This window comes from Stylophora pistillata, chromosome 1, assembly GCF_964205215.1.
Source record: "Stylophora pistillata chromosome 1, jaStyPist1.2, whole genome shotgun sequence".
NCBI lineage: Eukaryota > Metazoa > Cnidaria > Anthozoa > Scleractinia > Pocilloporidae > Stylophora > Stylophora pistillata.
The window spans coordinates 9,807,622-9,826,380 of record NC_142519.1 but is presented as its reverse complement, the minus strand read 5'-3'; the positions used below and the strand labels follow the sequence as shown (position 1 = coordinate 9,826,380).

The 18,759-nt window shown below is 39.4% G+C and overlaps 1 protein-coding gene across 1 annotated transcript; it reads left to right on the top strand.

Moving 5' to 3' along the window:
• The first annotated feature begins 1,969 nt into the window (after positions 1 to 1,969).
• LOC148741162 (uncharacterized) lies at positions 1,970 to 17,538 on the top strand. Its single transcript, XM_088738211.1, has 15 exons — positions 1,970 to 2,060; positions 2,480 to 2,536; positions 2,698 to 2,739; positions 3,942 to 3,986; positions 4,275 to 4,322; positions 5,643 to 5,841; positions 5,985 to 6,431; positions 7,018 to 7,425; positions 8,651 to 8,983; positions 9,799 to 10,233; positions 11,881 to 12,252; positions 12,560 to 12,994; positions 13,752 to 14,338; positions 15,093 to 15,278; positions 16,023 to 17,538. The coding sequence occupies exons 6-15, from the start codon at positions 5,810 to 5,812 to the stop codon at positions 16,241 to 16,243; spliced, it is 3,456 nt and encodes a 1,151-aa protein (XP_088594337.1). The 5' UTR covers positions 1,970 to 2,060; positions 2,480 to 2,536; positions 2,698 to 2,739; positions 3,942 to 3,986; positions 4,275 to 4,322; positions 5,643 to 5,809; the 3' UTR covers positions 16,244 to 17,538.
• The last annotated feature ends 1,221 nt before the right edge of the window (positions 17,539 to 18,759 follow it).

The window sequence follows — 18,759 nt, the reverse complement described above, 5'->3', positions numbered from 1 at the left end:
GATATCATTGACTCGGAGAGATATAACCTGCTTAGCACCGCTTTTTTTCACTCGAAGGAGTTGTTTTTCTCTATAAATTAAACGGTTTCTCTGCGCGAATGAATATTTCAAACAGCCATTTGTTTGTGATTTTTAAATTAAGTTCATTTAGGCTCCATCAAGAAACTGGCTTTATCAAATGAGATTTACACCCAAATAGTTTTGAAAAGTACTGTAAGAGTATAGCTGGCCAAGAACTGATAAAGAATGCTTGTTTGCAAACTTGGTCCAGGACGAACCATTTTTTTGTGCGACGATGTTTTCAGGGCTAATGACAAGTTGCTATTAATTTCAGTAAACCTTTTGACATATTTTCCCCCTTTTACAAGCAACAGACGAAACAGATCCCTTTTTACTCTTTTAGCCATCCACTTTTCCAAAATAATTACAAAACCTAGTTCACAGCCGACATGAACATGACAACGAAAATATTGCAATGATCACTTTACTATGAAATGAGTTTGGTAGGTCAAGAAATTTTAATTATGATCACGAAGGGTTTTGTAAACATCTAGTAACAAAGAAAAGAAAAGTTTGTGTAGTCCAATTTTTGAGAGGCAGAGTAGCTCACAAATTAAAATTTTGTTTCAGAGAATTGATTTCAACTCAACTGATTCAATGATGTTGTCTGCTATGATCGCTGATCATATGGGAGTAAACATCGTACTTTGAGATTTGTTTCGTGATTTTTCTCTGAAACAAGATAATGTAGTTCTGTTGTTGATCATCGACAAAGCTACGACAGGTAAAGAGCGTATTAGAAAAAACAAAACAAACAAAGCTGCCTGTATCCTCGAGCGTTCTGCGCATGCGAATGTTGTCGAGACAAATGCAATAAATTCATTGGTTGGCATGCAACTTCAAGAGACAAATGTGTAACGGACAAATGATACAGGTTTTGTTGGCCTCATTTGTTTGGTATACAGGTAATCATTACACGCGTGAGAGGAGAAAGTAAAACAATTTCATCGGTTATGAATTTAATTTTACAACTGGTAAGTCAGCCAAAGCCAGCAATCCTAGTTCACAAAACATCTGCAAGAAATGTGTGGTCGGCCTGATCGATAGCAGTTGGAAAATCTTGGAGAAGGTTACAATATGTCGATGGCTGATACCACCATTGAATATAGAAGCAAATGGTAGGAATTGATAAAAAAAAAAAAAAAAACAACCGGTTGGTGATTTAAAGCCTCGTGCGAGATGACTTTAAACAGGTCTCCAATACAGACATGTGTCTGTTGCGGACAATCGGATAAAGGGTAAAAACTCATGTATTCTTTTGCAGTAGTTGACGCTTTTATTCGAATATGTTTTATTATAGCTTAAGCCACTGTATAAATGATATACTAATTAGTACATTACAAGATATGCTTTGTAACGTTTGAACTCATCTTTGACACTTTAATTCAAATATCATAGCTTATGTTACTGTATAATTAGTGTATTAATTAGTACATTTTAAGATAATTCTTATTGTATAATGTTTTGTTATAGCTTAAGTTACCGTATAATTAGTGTATAAATTAGTACATTTTAAGATAATGTTTATTGTATAACTATACTGTGTCACCAATTAGCACCTCGCTAGTCAGGAGCTAGATCCCTAACAGACACATAAATAAAGTTTCATCATCATCATCATCATCACTTGTATTCAATGACCGTAGTTGTGATCAATGATTTCAAATTTTGAAGGTATGTTAAGTATTCTCATGGATGGCAGTCATTAACAGCCTCATAGTGTACCCCTATTCCGGGCTGACTGGCTGACTGACTCACCGACTGACTGAGCAAGTCTCTCCATGTTGGTTTTAAAGTTAAAATACCAACTTTTTTTTCACTCTTCAGATGCGGAGTAGTTCTTGTTGCAAGTGAAGTTCACTCATCGAACGTTTACAATGAGGACAATCCTGACTTCAAAAGTCAAGACCGTCTATTAAATGACCTTATCAAGGCAGGCAAACCTAAAAAATTACCGGAAAAAAGTGACAGCAAGTTTATTCCAGAGAATCACATCAATGGTAAGTTAGACCCAAAAAGAATATAGAGGGGAAAAAAGGAAGCGATGAAAACCCGATTGATTTAAATTAATCTTCTTGACCGTTCAGCTGTGAAAAGTCTCCATAGGCCACAAGACGTGCCTCGCATTTCTGTACAGTATGTTAGGGGGAGGCGGGGAGGCGTTAAGAACCCTCGAGGAAAGTTAAGTGTAAAGTGATAACTTCGTGGACCAAAAAACATATTTCCATGAAGCCTCCAGCAAACTCTTTTATACCAGTTTTGATATTTCAACAGGTTTGCTAATTACTTCTTTCTGTCGTTTTCTAGCTTAAAAACCCTTCAACCAAAGGTTTGAAATCCAGTTGTTAGAAATGTAGAATATATTTTTGTACATCAATCGTACAAACTGATTTAGAGGGCCAAAACTACGTTTATCTAGGTTCCATAGAAAGCAGCGCGATTGACAACATAAAGAATGATACAAGTCTCGATAAAGGTATTGGAACTCTTTTGTAGTAACTTTCTCAATTCGTTCTCAGTTGGACTCAACGAGACAACTATGCTTTTCACTTCCTTTAAATTTCAAGTCGACGTCTTACATTTCACCAAGTCAATAATGTATATGAAATCACCATGTTTGTTTCTTTTTCTTTAAAGTATCTAACGATGGATTTAGAGTGGGAAACATACATATCACTGGTAAGAAGAAGGTTTTACTATTGAATTACTTTGACAAATGGACCGAGTTAAAATATGGCAAACTGCTCGTTAAGTCAGGGTGTCTAGCTGCGCGGAAGGAAGGCTAGTCAGGCCTAGGGGAATTTTACTTCGAAAGCGCGGTTCTTGGAAAGTAATGCGTTATTGTCGATCTATTAATCTCATTTCGAAGATACCTACAAACCTCGAAAACGTAAAGGTGCAATTTTAGTATTATAATGATTCACACATATTATCCGCATTTCATAGTGAAATGTTTGTTTACGAATATTTACGAATATTTATACAGAGTAGCCCAGTTTAGCAAATAGCTAGTTTAAATGGGGCCCTGTGAAACAGTAACACCCACCCATCCCACCCCAGGGGAGGACATCCATCACACAGTAATCTCGTGCGTGGGAAATTAACGTCTCCTATTCCTAACCCTGCAGGAGACGGGACCTACGGTTTATTCGTCCTTATCCGAGAAGATTAGAATATCTATCCATTTCTTGATATTATAGAAAGGTAGTAAATTCTCCTGAGTAATTTTAAGACTATGAGTATTGGTCCGGCCGGGACTCGAACCCTCGACCTCCCGCACAACACAATCCGGCTCTCTAACCAATTGAGCTAACCGGAAGGCGGTTTGTTACAGAAGAAGGAACATGTTTTGTTTTTTTTCTTATAAAATCGTATCGGAGAACACTGAAAAAATGAACATCCCACGCCGTAAACAGTAACCTTTTCGCAAACATTTTCCCCGCATCTCGGAACAGATAATGACCGCGGATAAATATTCGTGCAACTCTTCGTCCTAAATGTAAGGGGAAGGCTATTGTTTATATATCCTCCGTACTGTTCTCTAAACATTTCCTAAAGTGCTGACGAGGGGAAATTTTTGAACAATCAAGAGCTTTCAGTTTTAGTTGATGATCATTATCTTTATCATGTCATGTGACCTCAATGTTGATTCATGGGTGATATTGTAAGGAGAAATTAGATGTTAGTCATGCACTCCTAGAGGTCAAATGGGTTAACACAAAGACGGTATGATAATATAAGAAATATTATAAGAAATTGTGTTAGTATTGTACGCAGGCGTATTTAGTTTTAGTATAGAATTGTACCGTTCAAAGCTTTTGGCAGATTATGATAAAAAAAAAAACTAGATTACAAGAGAAGCTGATGTCTCTTTTGTGCAGGTCTTGGGTCAAAACCTCGCTTGAGCAGTCTTTGCACGAGAAAAGGTAGGTTTTCAAAGTTCAAATTGTTTATCAGTTTTCATATCATTGTCACAAGTTTCAGTTCCAAGGAAAAGTCATCCGATACTTGAACTGATATTTGAAGAGGTAAGCTGGAAGATTGTGATTTGATTCTATTATCATGGCTGACTATGCATGACTGACCAACGAGGTAACATTCCACGAAATGTAACTACCGGCCAAAATCAGATTTCAAAACATTGGAATAGGCCCATTATAATATGGGAAGGTAATACCCCCATGTCAATTAAAGAATGATTCTTTTTTTCGCAGATTGGCGACAACGGGTGAAAGACGCGCAGCTATGTATCACCCTGCGAGGTCAGTGAAACGACAATTTTTTTGCAAACATCAATCAATGTGCACCGCGTCTGAGGTTGTGTGCCATTGGGATCAGCCCTCCCAACCTCACCCAGCTTAGGCTTAACTGACTTAACCCTTCCCCTTCCAAGATCTCATTAGGAATTCTCCTTACTGTCTGCTATACAGTTCTTTTGATGTTAGTGCAGAGAATTTGGTATTGGATCAACTGATAATCCCATGATTGATATCTTTCTAGTTTTCTCACTACTAGTCTGCTTAATATTACATTTATGCTGTAAGGAGATATTCTCTCTTGATCAGTCATGGGAGTTAAAGAGTTGAGCGTTTGAAGGCTGCCGATGGATACGTTTTTCAATTAGTAAACATGTGATCCGGTTGAGACTCGTAAACCCTGACAATAATAATTGCATTAACCCATTTCTTCTTCCCATAGTCTGCTAAACAATTCTTTAGATGTTATTCCAGAGAATTTGGTGTTACATCAACTAATAATCCCCTGATTGATATTTTTCTTTATTTTTATTTCTTGTTTGATATTGTATAAATTTTGTAAGAAAAAATATTGTCCTGGTCACTCTTGGTGATTAAAGGGCTAAGCCCGAAAAACGACAGCAGTTGCTGCCCATGATTTTTTATGATACAAGTTGGAAAAGTTGATCAAACAAACAAATCAATTGACCAAAAAAGGAAATCCTAAGGAAACCAAAACGACTTGAAAACATCAGATTTAAGAAATTTTCTTGAAATCCGGGCGGTTTTTGCAACAAATTGTAACGTTTCCTCTACAGTAATAGGTTCGCATAGACCCCATTACACCCCGTTGGCCGTGCTTTGGTCAAACGATGTCAAACTTGGAATACAAGACCACCGAGCTTTTTTTTAATTGGTTTATAACTCTACTCGACTCATGATACTCGAGAAGGTTTTATTGGGCAGTTTTTGTTATGTCAAATCAAGTCCGGCTCCTTGATTAAGATTTCTATCATAGGAAAGTTCTCTGACCGCTACCTTGTAAAACCAGTCAGTTTAAAAACAGTTCCATTTATACAAATGTTTCTATTAACAATTTTAAAAAGGGCGTCACACTATGCTTCAAACTTTGAACTGTCTTAGATTACATACATGTTTTTTTCAGAGAAGAATCATTTTTAAGACTGCATATCATAAATTAGATGGTGTAGAAGTTCTAGACATTTCTTTCAATGGAAACTAGCGCTATTTTGCATGGCTATACTTATAACTTGGAACGTTAAAGTAGATAACGATGCAGCTCAGAAAAACCAATCACGCTTATACGATGACTTTAATTCTACAAAGGTTCGCGAAACAGGAAACATACGAAGGAACGACGCTGGCGAAATAGATTGCGACGGCGCCGTCAAAAGCGACGAGAGCGTTATGCGCGCCGAAGCGGGCGCGCTGTGCTACGTTTCAAGTATCATGGAGTTTGGAGGCCGATTGTCAAGTGGCGTGGCGGGTACCGCATGCGCTATCGACGTCGATGGATAAAGTTTGAGTAAGTTAGGAGATCTGTAAAGTACCGTCTTGAAAGAATGCTTTAGTGCTGTAATATATAGATAGAATCTCTCACCTTAACAGTGATCCAGGGGTTTACCAAAGCTTTTATCACTGACTACTTGTGACTTAATTTCCAAACAGATATCGCAGAGGAAGAAACTTTGTGGCAACTTTCAATGACAAACATCGTAAGATACGTAGAGTCAGACATCGTTTTAAGGTTTTCGTGGGTCGCAAAAGATGGTCATACATTAGGAGACGTCGTGGAAGGCTCGGAGTTTACTGGAGAGGGCGACATAGACCTATTAAGCTTAAAGGAATTCGTCTAAAGATACGTTACGGTAATAAATGGAGGGTCGTCCGAGGGAAACCACCCAGAGGAAGAAGACAGAGACGAAAATGGAGACGCGCAAAAAGGCGACGAAAAAGGAGGCTTGTGAGGAAGTGGCGTCATATAATCCGACGCCAAAGACGACGGAAAAGACGACGTAATGTTTTTCGCTTTAAACTTGGCAGAAAGTGGACCAATGTTTATCGTCAAGGGAGACATTTTAGAGGCCGAATCAAAGGAAAGTGGAAAACGATAAGGTAATCAAACAGGTCTTCGGCGAAAGATTCTGTAGTACCGGCAATAATGAGAGAATGCCTGCTTATAAAATCTGCGCATTTGATGTGGAATGAGTAATAGAGACTGCATATGAGAAGCCACCTCAATGGAACACGGAGAAAAATTGGGTAGTTAGACGGTTAGGGCTTATAACAAATTTTAATGCAGAGAGTTGCTACTTCGAACTGAAACTCTTCCATGGTATGAAAAGGTGTTCACTACTTCTTACGTTCACTCAATGCAAAAATGAATTCGTTATCATATTGATATCACCACGTTTTTTTCTGTTTCAAAACCAACATTATTTTCATACATATTAAGATTTACACTGTGAAGCCCTTTTCGTGTCTCTGGTTGAACGAAAGCAGCCGTTCGCTTCCAATCTCTGAAATGTACTGGTCAGTAAGAAAAAAATCTCAGTTTGTATGAAATACATCATATCATGGAAAGGGCTTGAACAATTTTCATTCACCCGTTGCGATGCATCAAAAAAAAACTCACTCGTCCGCCGCTTCACTCAATCGATCACTCTTATTTGACTGTCTAACGATTAAAGTTTGTATTTAGGTATCGCAATAGGAGAATTGGAATCAGAGGTAGGAGAGGCTGGCGATGGCTGCGCAGAAAACCAGTTAAGATCCGAATGGACCGGCGCTGGCGGTCACTTCGTTTGATTCGCGGACAACCTCGCATCAGATTCAGAAATAGACTAAGGCAACTTCGTTTAAAAGGCGGTAGAGCGCGAATCATGTACAGAGGTGCATGGAGGCGCCCGAGGACGCGACGAGGAATACGAAGAAGGCAAAGGCGACGACGGGAGAGGTTAACAAGGAGGATGAGAAAAGGGAGACGCAAGCGCCGAAAGACGTCTCCTCGAACTGTTATGCGCGTTATGTTCAGGGGACGACAAAGAAAGATTTACAGGCGAGGAAAAAGGCTACGGCTACGTTATAGAGGTCGAAAAAGACCAGTAAGGTAACTCACTCTTCAGTTCAGTTTTTGGTTCTGTCATTTAATTTGCAGCATATAAGTTGACCAAAACAGGTACATGTCAGACTCCGTGTCTGTATTCTTTGATAGGGAAAAGTTGAAAGCAAAACTATGATAAAATTATATTGACGTTTTCACTGTGTTAATCTATGGTAAAAATTCATTAGAAAAAAATGATTTCCCAAAGTTCAGTGAATATTGTAAAAATATCCCCTCGATCCCATGATAATAATTCAGTAAATAAACCTCTCCGCACAGTTGTTATGTCGGCTGATAGTGTCCGCGACTGAGAGATTGTCCGAGAAATGAATATTTTGCCGAGAAGCGAACCTTCGACGGGGAAAATGTAAAATTTTGAGGACAAACTCTCAGCCAAGGAAATTATCAGCTGACATAACTACAAGCCAGAAAGGGATTTGTTTATTTTATAAATATCCCTTTAATTTTCATATCGCGCGTTGAAAGCAAATTTTGTTGACTTTTTTTGTACCTTACGGAGCAGCATTTGAGATCAGGTTTTTTTGTCACTATTGCTGGACTCTGAAAAACGAGTCCATGTTTTTTCCATGTAAATAATAATAAAGATGGAGAAGTGAAACTCTTGAGCTGGCGTTTTTTGCAGGCTATGTTTCTCTTCGACGGATATAATCGGAGGGCGATGACGGGGATCAATGTGTAATAATTGCTCCATGTAAAAGTAGCCAAAGAATTGCGCAAAAATTAATGGTTGGTTGTAATTATTGGTTATTAAATTTTCAGTCCCAATACAGCATTCCTAATGTTATGATTGATTCACTCAACTAAGGTTATAAACTCATCCCAAGTCGCCTTATATGGAAATGCATTGCGCGGAAATTTTTTTTCTGAAAATATCCAAACGTTCAGGATTTGATGAAATTTGATAAAACAAGTATTCTATTTGCGCTAATTGCATACAAGACTGGTTATAGCCAACTTGGCGCTCAGCCCATCTTTGGCTATTTACCATTTCATGTCCAACGCACGCTCAAATAACAATTGTTAAGTATTCACTCCGCCTTCGGCGAAAAAACGTAAAGTAAGAAATATGTGGGACCAAAGATAAGAACCTCAAGACTTGGCAGGAAAAAAATTCTACAACACCGTCTTTGCTCTCCTTGTTTTCTGCTGCATTCTCTCCTCATCAAATATATCTACAGCTATCAATTCACATTTGCGTTTTGCATTGTAGATATAAGAATCAAACTGGACAGATCTCTTTCCGGCTTGGAAGACGACGATTGTACATAAGAAGTCGACCTCAGTTCAAGATTAACAACCGATGGCGTCCTGCAAGACGACACAGAGGCAAAATGAGTGTACGTGTTGGATTACGATACCGGCCAGTCAAGGTGAAGCGCGGAAGAGCCGTTTATAGAGGAAACAGTAGATGGAGAAGAATCAGGAGTCCAAAGATCAGAGGAGGAGCAGTGATGCGGATTAGATGCGGAGGAAGAATGAGAAAGATTTACAAGCGGGGAGGAAGACTGGTGTTGACTCGTAAAGGTCGATTACGAACAGTGAGGTGAGGTTGATTAGGCTGTGTGTGGGATTGTTGGTCCCAAAGCCGTGGAAAAACTGATGTCAGGAACCATTAGTTTTTTTTTTTTTTTTGTCAGCGAGAATTTATTGCTTTTTCTTCGGAAAGGGTAATCTAGTCACAAATGGGTTTGAGACGTATATGAGCACGATCCTTCACAGTAAAGCACTATTTGAGCAATAGTGAAAATCAGACCTGAAAAAAATTTCAGGCCTGTACGGGATTCGAACCACTGACTTCTGCGATACTAGTGCAGCGCTCTACCAATTGATACAATAACCGCAGTTCACACATATGTTTCATATGTTTGTTGTTGTTTGATTTATCATCTACGGGTTTATGTCGAATTAATTTGATGGCCTGCTCCCAGTTGGCTTGTTAGCTCAATTGGTAGAGCGCTGCACTAGTATCGCAGAGGTCAGTGGTTCGAATCCCGTACAGGCCTGAAATTTTTTTCAGGTCTGATTTTCACTATTGCTCAAATAGTGCTTTACTGTGAAGGATCGTGCTCATATACGTCTCATAACCGCAGTTCACACATATGTTTCATATGTTTGTTGTTGTTTAAATGGGTTTGAATCAACCATTTTGAAAGAGAAAAATAGCTGATAAATAAATAAAGGAAATTTAAGAGGTTTGAATAACGAGGATATTATGGCTGAAGTTCGTGAAAGTGAGCTATGAAAATTCGACAGAAAATAGATTTGCACCGTCCTTTTTGCCCATATTGTTGTCTTGTTCCTTCTCATCTTGCAGAGTAAGTTTCAGACTATCAATTCATATTTTCTCGCCTATCTCAGATACGAAAATCCAACAGGACGAGTGTCTTACCGGCTCAGAAACCGACGACGCTACATCACAGGTCGACCTCAGTTCTTGATCAACAACCGATGGCGGCGTGTAACACGACACAGAGGCAAGGTGAGTGTTCATGTTGGACTCAGATACTGGCGAGTGAAGGTGAAGCGCGGTAGACCGGTATTTCAAGCACGAAAATCGACTTGGAAACGATTATCTTACAAACGCAAGAAAAGCCGTACATTCCAGCGCTACATTCGTAGAACACGACGGTTGAAGCGTTACCGACGACGAGAGCGGCGACAGGATCGACGTATAAGACGGAAGAGAAGGCGAATCAGCCCACTGAAGATTCATTATCGCAGAAAGACGAGAAAGATCTACAAATGGAGGGGTAATTTAACATTCCGCCTATTGGGTCGCCGGAGAAAAATCAGGTAATAGCATAAAAAAGGGTTGCGTTTTCGAAACTTATATTATTTACTGGAGTTATCTTTTGTACGTTGCGAGTACAGGAAGGAATACCGTAGTTAGAATAAAGCCCTTGGAAGTTGTCGGTTTCTTCAAAATAGAACCAGAAAGAAGCCACTTAAAAACAACATTGGCTTTGCCTATCGCGCATGGCGTAAACCTCGTCCACCGGATTTTTCACAAAGAACTTAAAGACTTCCGCATTTTTGAACAGCACATCGAAATTGCATTCCTTGTTGTATTAGTCCATCGTTGTCGCATTAATCCATTTTTTCAGCTTACGAGGCAAAGTAGTTGTTATAGATACCCAGCAGTTCGTTTGACTCCGCAATGACTTCGCTCAGGGTATGCTCAGAACCTGGAACAAGCTTAAAAGCAGGTCTTATCAGTCTGTAGTTAAATAATTCATTTATGGGATTGCATAGCGGTCAAATCAAAAGAATGAATGGTCATCTACAATGGTTTCTCTCCCCTTCGGGGTTTGAGAACCCAAACGCTTACTTAGCCACACAACAATCACCAAGTCTGAATTTAACTTAATCAGATACGATGTAAATATGGTTAATTTGGATCTCAGTGTAATTTGATTTACTTGTTGTGTGACATGTGGTATCAACAGTAGCGAAATCAAAATCTTCATGAAACGTCCAACTACGTATGATGCACGATCCTCGCAGTAGATAGCGCTATTTAAACAATAGCGAAAATCAGACCTGAAAAAAAATCAGGCCTGTACAGGATTCGAACCACTGACCTCTGCGATACTAGTGCAGCGCTCTACCAATTGAGCTAACAAGCCAACTGGGAGCAGGCCGTTAAGTTGATTCGTAATAAACCCGTGAAAGTGATAAATCAGATACAATGAAATATATGAAGTTCATATATTTCATATATATGAACTTCATATATTTCATTGAACCAAACGTCCAACTGTTAAGACTGTAAAAGAAGTGCATATTTTATATTTCTCAGGAGGAGGTAATGAAGCGAAAGAATTTCAGTTTACTAACGAACAAAATGAAGCAAACAACAACAAACATATGAAACATATGAGTGAACTGCGGTTATGAGACGTATATAAGAACGATCCTTCGCAGTAAAGCACTATTTGAGCAATAGTGGAAATCAGACCTGAAAAAAATTTCAGGCCTGTACGGGATTCGAACCACTGACCTCTGCGATACTAGTGCAGCGCTCTACCAATTGAGCTAACAAGCCAACTGGGAGCAGGCCATCAAATTAATTCGATATAAACCCGTAGATGATAAATCGAACAACAACAAACATATGAAACATATGAAACATATGAAACATATGTTTCATATGTTTGTTGTTGTTCGATTTATCATCTACGGGTTTATATCGAATTAATTTGATGGCCTGCTCCCAGTTGGCTTGTTAGCTCAATTGGTAGAGCGCTGCACTAGTATCGCAGAGGTCAGTGGTTCGAATCCCGTACAGGCCTGAAATTTTTTTCAGGTCTGATTTCCACTATTGCTCAAATAGTGCTTTACTGCGAAGGATCGTTCTTATATACGAAAAATGAAGCAAACGTGCCTTATTTTTAATACAGTTTAGTCTGAAAAATTTTCTCCTAAAAATGTGTTTGACAGGTACAGCCGGGGAAAGTTCCGTTACCATTATAGGAAAGCTTGGCGAAAAATTCCCAACAAAAACTATAGCCTTTTCGCCCGCGTGAATAGAAAGTGGAGAAAGATAGAAAGATCCCGCGTTCGTATTGGTAGAAAGTACACGAAGATCCAAGTTACACCCCGCAGAATCCTCATCAAAAGGAGAAGGGGCTGGAGATCATTAAAACGGGCGAAGGTTCGAAAAACTAGGAGGCTGCCTTGGAAAGCTAGGGGCATGCGCAGAGGACCGCGACGTGGCGTAGTACGTGTTCGGTTTAATAGGTTCTGGCGATCTGTCAATCCAAAGAGAGGGAAGCTAAGCTTCCGCAGTAGACGCAGACCATATTTGTTGAAGTAAGTCAACGCGTAGCATGTGTTTTAATTGGTCGACCACGTTTAATGGTTCTTTTGTGATGTAGCCGAAGAAGCCCTTTGCAGAAGGTAACAAAACAAACCTCAGTTAAAACAAAGCTCCATTTCTGCCCTTCAACATGTTTTGAATTTGTGTCTTGTGATAAACGCGACTATTCCGAATGGCAATATGTTTGTGTGAGTTTCATTTATGCTCTTCTAGCTCAGTTTGAAGGGTAACCTTGTCCCACACTTCAGTATGAATACATTAAATTCCTTATTAATTGGACACTCTCTTTGTTCGCTTCAGATTCCGAGGGAAATCAGTATTCTATCGCTCTAAAAGAGCAAGGAAATGGCGCCGTGTCAGGAACGCGTCACGGAACGTTAAGATTCGCGTGAAAGGAAGTTACAAACGAGTAAGGCCGTTTGGTAACAGACTTGGTGTTCGTTACCGCGGAAGGACCAGACCAATTCGAGTTGATCACGGAAAAGTAAGATTCTACAAAGATCTAAGATGGAGACGCACTTCGACTTCCCATGGTCGTCGGTCAAGAAAACGGAGAGAAGAGAAAGGGCTGATGAAGCGCTGGGCAAGGTTCGTGCGACGTAGAATAAAACAGCGACGCCGTTATGGGTTACGTAATGGAAGAGTCTTGTTCAAGTATGGCGGGAAATTTAGAAAGGTCCTGAGGAAGACTGGGCGACTACGATTCCATGTTGGTCATAAAGTCTTTGGTCTGAGGTAAGTCAGTTACTGGGTTATATTGCTTGTTAGTAGAATATACTCGATCTGAGAAAGTTACTTGAAGTTACGCTGGTTTTGCCTTCATTCGCTCAGTGATCTTTAATTTCAGTTGCTTTTTGCCACCCCCATTAACCGATCAGAAGCACTGCTAGTGAGCTTATATTCTTGCGGAATAATGATGAAAATAGGTTACGCCAGGTGCTACTCACTTTACGCGCTATCTATCATGGAATAGATATCGGGTAGCGTAGCAAATCATCTCGCAGCTATGTGACGATGGTAGATTCATATTAATTGTATATGTATGTTATTATAATCAGACATGACATGGCACTTAACATAATGACGCACTACCCACGAATTAATTATTAGTTAATATTAGTTATAATTATTAATTATAATTATGAATTAATAGCAACCGTGACTCAATAATTCGCTGCGCTTTGCGCTAGTTGCGTATTTATCTACTTTGGCTAATGATTGACGTAAGCTCTGACCTATTTGGGGGTTATAAAAATATTGAATTACAGATTTGCTTTTAAGGTGAACAGCATTTCATCATATTACTATACGAAACCATTAGTGCTGTAAGGCGCCCGAGAACAAGAAAATGTTATCGCTAGAACTTGGTCACATTTTGTGCCTGGTCATCTTTTAAACATTTGATAATTGATAGAGTTTAAAATCCCAAGCCCGAGGACTGTGGTACTTCCCTGTCTCGGTCGCGATATTTGAAAATTGTTTTGTTTTGCAGAATTAGAAGAGGAAGAGTGAGTATACACTCTGGTAATAAGCCATGGCGGCCGGTTAAACGTGTCATTCGCCGCCTAAAGGTGGTTATCGGAAGAAAACTTCGCTGGATGTACCCAAAAAGAGGACTCCTGAAAGTTTATTTAAGAGGCAAAGGAAGACCAATCAGTTTTCACCGCGGACGTCCAAGGATCAAATTAGGGAATAAGTGGGTAGGCCAAAATCGAAAAAGGAAATATCCTAAGATGCGACTCAGATATAGAGGAAGGTACAGGAAAGTTCAGAGAAGACAAGGTTGCTGGAATATTCGATACCGAGGCAGATTCCGACGAGTCATATTGAGAGGAAAACAGTTTGGAGTCCGTGTAAGGGGACGATGGAGATATGTGCCTTCTAGAAGAGGAGCTTTGAAGATACGTCACAGGGGAAAGTGGCGACCTGTGCGAAATTGCTGTGACAAACTCAAGGCTGTGTTTAACGGTCGTCTTCGACAAGTACGCCTGCGCAACGGGAAGGTGAAGATACGAGGACGACTGGGTTGGAAAAAATTACGACGGGGTAGTCGCGGACCATTTGGTTTGAAAATGAGAGGTATTGATTTAAATGAAAAAGTTTTGTGCCAGTTGTGAACTCCTTTTCTGTGGAACCTAGGTCTATGTCTCCCTTAAGCAGAATGCCAGTGGAAGTCTCAGTCAAACCTGTATCACGCGGCACCGTATTAAGTGGTCACCATGTATTGTATTAAGCGGTCAGTCGTCAAAGTCCCGAATTTCTTTCGCTTTAAACACCATGATTTTCATTTCTATTAAGCGGCAACCTCTATTAAACTGTCGTGGTCACCCTTTAATGAAACCCAACTACCTGTTTTTATTGTCTTTCACCTGTTTTGAACAATCACTTAAAGTAAAACCACTCAAATAAAAATAGGAACAAGCTTTCTGGTATATCTAATCCATGCTAATCTCGCGAAATCAATGATAGTAGCATTTTAAAGCGAGTTTTTGTATGAATCAGTCAATTATGGCATAAAAAAATGGCCTTTTTTATTGTTCTTTATAAGCCCCCATAACTGTGGAACCTGTATGGGCATTCACGGTGGGTGAATCTCTGTTTTGCTTGTATTCTCCTTCTCTCCTTGGAACTTTAAAGTAGACAGAACCTGTGAACGAGTGCAGGGAGACTTCAGTGATAGTGGTTTTCAACACCTGTTACTCGATCTCTATAGTATATTGTAACTGCACAATAAGGTCCGAAACGAGGCTCTTTGTTCCCCAAAATCTTTAATCTGAATTGCCAACGAGAGTAATTTCGTTGCTTTTGTTCTTTTCACTCTTTCAACTTACAGACAAAACCGTTAAACAAGATACCAAGAAGCAATCTTTGAGCTCAGAGGACAAGTACCTCATAGATCCCAGCCCAGTAACAAAAACTTCTGAGAAGGCGCAAGTGTACGATTTACCACCTACTACTGCTGACCAGCAAGAACCCGCCTCATCAGAGGCCGAGAAATCAAGCTTTGGAAGCAGTAATGGTACGCTCGTCAACGAAATGTTGCTGGAAAGTTGAAACGGAAAAATAAGAGCAACAATAATTCATTCTTTTCAACCGAGGGATACCTTTATGATTTACTCACCGATATCGTCAACTTTATCCAGAGGCGGAAAAAAAATAGCCTTTGGGTAAAAAAAGCTTTTTAAAAAATCTAACCGTTAGTCACAAAAAAAGTAAACCGTAAAAATGTTTCCACAAACCACAAAGGAAAGAAAGTAACCATCAGCCGCAAAATGGCCCAAATGTTAACAGTATGCCATAGAAGCCATCAACTTCTTTCCCCCATATTTAATTTTATTAGGAATTGGTCAATTATGGCACAAAATGGCGCTTTTTAACTGTCCTTTACTGTGGAACCTGTATGAAGCGGTCAATCTGTATTGAGCGGTCACCTCGCCATGCCCCATGGGCGACCACTTCAGGTTGCACTGTACTTATAAAATAATTCTCGAAGATCTCTGTTTTGCCTGCATTCTCTTTCTCTCCTTGGAACCTTAAAGCAAACAGAACCTGGGAACGATTGCAGAGAGACTTCAGTGATAGTGGTTTTTAACACTTGTTAACTGTACTTGATCTCTGTACTATACTGTAACTGCACAATAAGGTGTCTGTTTTTAGCTTTTCCGAAAAGAGGCTTTTAATTTTGTCCTGAAAAATCTTCAATCTGAATTGCCAACGAGAGTAATCTCGTTGCTTTTGTTCTTTTCACTCTTTCAACTTACAGACAAAACCGTTGAACAAGATACCAAGAAGCTATCTTTGAGCTCAGAGAAGAATTACTTCATAGATCCCAGCCCACTAACTGAAACTTCTGAGAAGGCGCAATTGTACGATTCACCACCCACTGCTGCTGACCAGCAAGAACCCGGCTCATCGGAAGCCGAGAGATCAAGCTTTGGGAGCGGCAATGGTGCGATCGTCGACGAAATGTTGCTGGAAAGTTGAAACAGAATAATGAGAGCAACAATAATTAATCATTTTCAACCGAGGGATACTTTCATGATTTATTCACCGATATCAACTTAATTCCAGAGGGTCTCAGTGGGTTTAACTGTTAACCTTAAAACGGAAAAAAATTACCTTTAGGCAAAAAAATTTTTAAAACTAACCGTGAGCATAAATGTTTCCAGTAACCCAATAGAAAAAGTGACCGTTAGCCGTAAAACGGCCCAAATGTTAATAGCGTGCCGTAGAAGCCATTACATTTTTTTCATGTTTAATCCTATAAATTTGTTTACTTCTATATTTATTTTGCAATCACCTATCAGGTATTAAAGACCAATAAGGTTATAAAAGGAAAAGAAAGGAGAAAAACCCACTGAGACCTTCATTCTATTCCTGCAACGTCGCAAGGTAAAAACACGAACAAGTGTACAATGGGGAAAGGGGATGAGATTTGAGCTGTTGGGCATTATTTACATTATACGATCTGGGGTTAACATCTCTGCTTCACAATTTACTAAGCGTGCATCAATTGGACGCAAGCGACAGTTCACGGGGTGTTCGCTAGACAGGTTTGGCTACATGTTCATGGGAAGGATTTTTATTTTAAAAACACGTGGAATGCTTAGTAAACAGTAACTTAAAGTGCAATTTGAAAAAATAATACCCATAAGCCGATTTCTGTTGGACTGGTAGAGCAAAATACCCTTTTAGCTTTTACGATCTTTTTTGGAGAGGATGCTTTCTTGATATCGAGTTTAGCACGGGACAGAATTAATGTGGTGAGAAAAAAGGAGAGAATTTTTCGGGTCTCTTGGGAGTATTGTAACTGTCGTTCGAAGAGACCCTTAGGAAGCAGCTGTAGTGAAGGTGTTTATGAGAGTGGATGATTTCATGTTTTTGAGTTTAGCACGGCCGGAACTGATTAGTGGGGTAAGGAAAAAAGAAGATAATTTTGTAGATCTCGGGGGAGTATTGTTGATTGTCACCGGAAGAAAGTCATGCGAATTTGACGCAATAAGGGTGTTTAAGGAGTGCTTGTGTACAAAGTGATGCTTGAAATCGAGTTTTTTTCACTGTGAAATCGAGATTTTAAAATACTTAGATTGCGTTGCCTGTTCAGGTCTTGATCAGTTTTTGCCAGATTAGGATGGTTCATTTTAGATGTTATGATAGTACCTGAATATGGGTTTCATTTGCTGCCATTAGATATTTTTATTCTACTAACTACACCGATGATACTATGTATCTCTTGTGAAGGGTTCTATCTTATAATTCATAAAAGCATTCAAAAAGTATCATTTTGAAGCTTGGCTCATAATTTCTTCAGGCTGATCCTCGAATTTTCTTTAGCCATGAAAAAGTGGCATTTTTGTATCATCCTCTGCATTTCAACTGAGTGGTTCGCGTTCGAGGTATTTGGATGCGAGCCAAAAAGATTAAATGGAGGGTCGAGGCTATTTTGAAATTTCGTGGAAAATGAGTCAACGACAATTGACAACATGTTACTAGTTGCGGTGGATATCTCTGTTTGTAGCGTTCATTCCTGTTTAATACATGGCAGGTTCCTACTTGTTAGCTATTTTGCCATACGGACTTTTTTTATGGAAACGGCCGTAAGACATAAGCCGTGTATTTTTGTTCGCGAAAGCCAGCAAGGCTAATGAATATTTTGCTGGTTTTCGCCCAAAAATATAGGGCTCAAGACCCACAGAAACGGTCCGTATAGCAAAATACTGACCAAGTAAGAACCAACCGAATGAATGCTCGGATTTACTTCGCGGGACTACCTTGCCAAATAATAAAATGAATACTTACTAATCTCGCCTACTCAAGCCGTATCGGGTAATATAGTCCCTTGGTCGTTTACAATCATTCCCCAGTGTGGCCCTCACACTCTAACATGAAAAGTTGTTATTTTCAATTTTTGTGGTCAACTTTTTGGATTTCAGAAATAATAACAACCTTTATAACATAGCTTGTAAATTCGTGCAATCAAATTCAATAGCGCGAGCGTGCTTCAATTTGGTAATCTTGAAAAGCCGGAATCCGGAATTCCGCCGGAATATTTCAATGTCTGCTTTTATAATTCAAAACGACTCCGAGGATTTTCCGAAGAGTGTACGAACTCCGAATATACTCCGATGATTAACCGAAAACTATCCGAGGGTCTCCGAAGTTACCCGGAGATCGTCGAGGAACAATCGAACCCCCGGCTTCATTTGTTTTTTATCGACTTTTTTAATTTCATCTTTTGTTTATTTTTAATTATTAACTTATCTATTTTTTAACAGCCGTGAAACTAAATAATAAACAGCAAATCATTTGTCAAATTATAGGTTAACATGGTCAGTGTCCCTTTAATTGGATCTCGATTATTCATTAAAAGGGTATAAAGAAAATATAGCAATGCCTTAGTCAGTCTGCCATTTATCCAATTACAATTCCGGGAAAGCACTGCTTTACGAAAGCGATAAGCTCTTCCCTTAGAGACAGGCCTCCCTCAGTTCTCCTCAACA

Excerpts from the sequence above, each read along its gene's own strand:
- LOC148741162 (XM_088738211.1), top strand. The coding sequence starts at position 5,810 with ATGCGCTATCGACGTCGATGGATAAAGTTTGA. Across the intron at positions 6,432-7,017 it reads GGAAAGTGGAAAACGATAAG|GTATCGCAATAGGAGAATTG; the intron begins GTAATCAAACAG and ends GTTTGTATTTAG. Across the intron at positions 10,234-11,880 it reads GGTCGCCGGAGAAAAATCAG|GTACAGCCGGGGAAAGTTCC; the intron begins GTAATAGCATAA and ends TGTGTTTGACAG.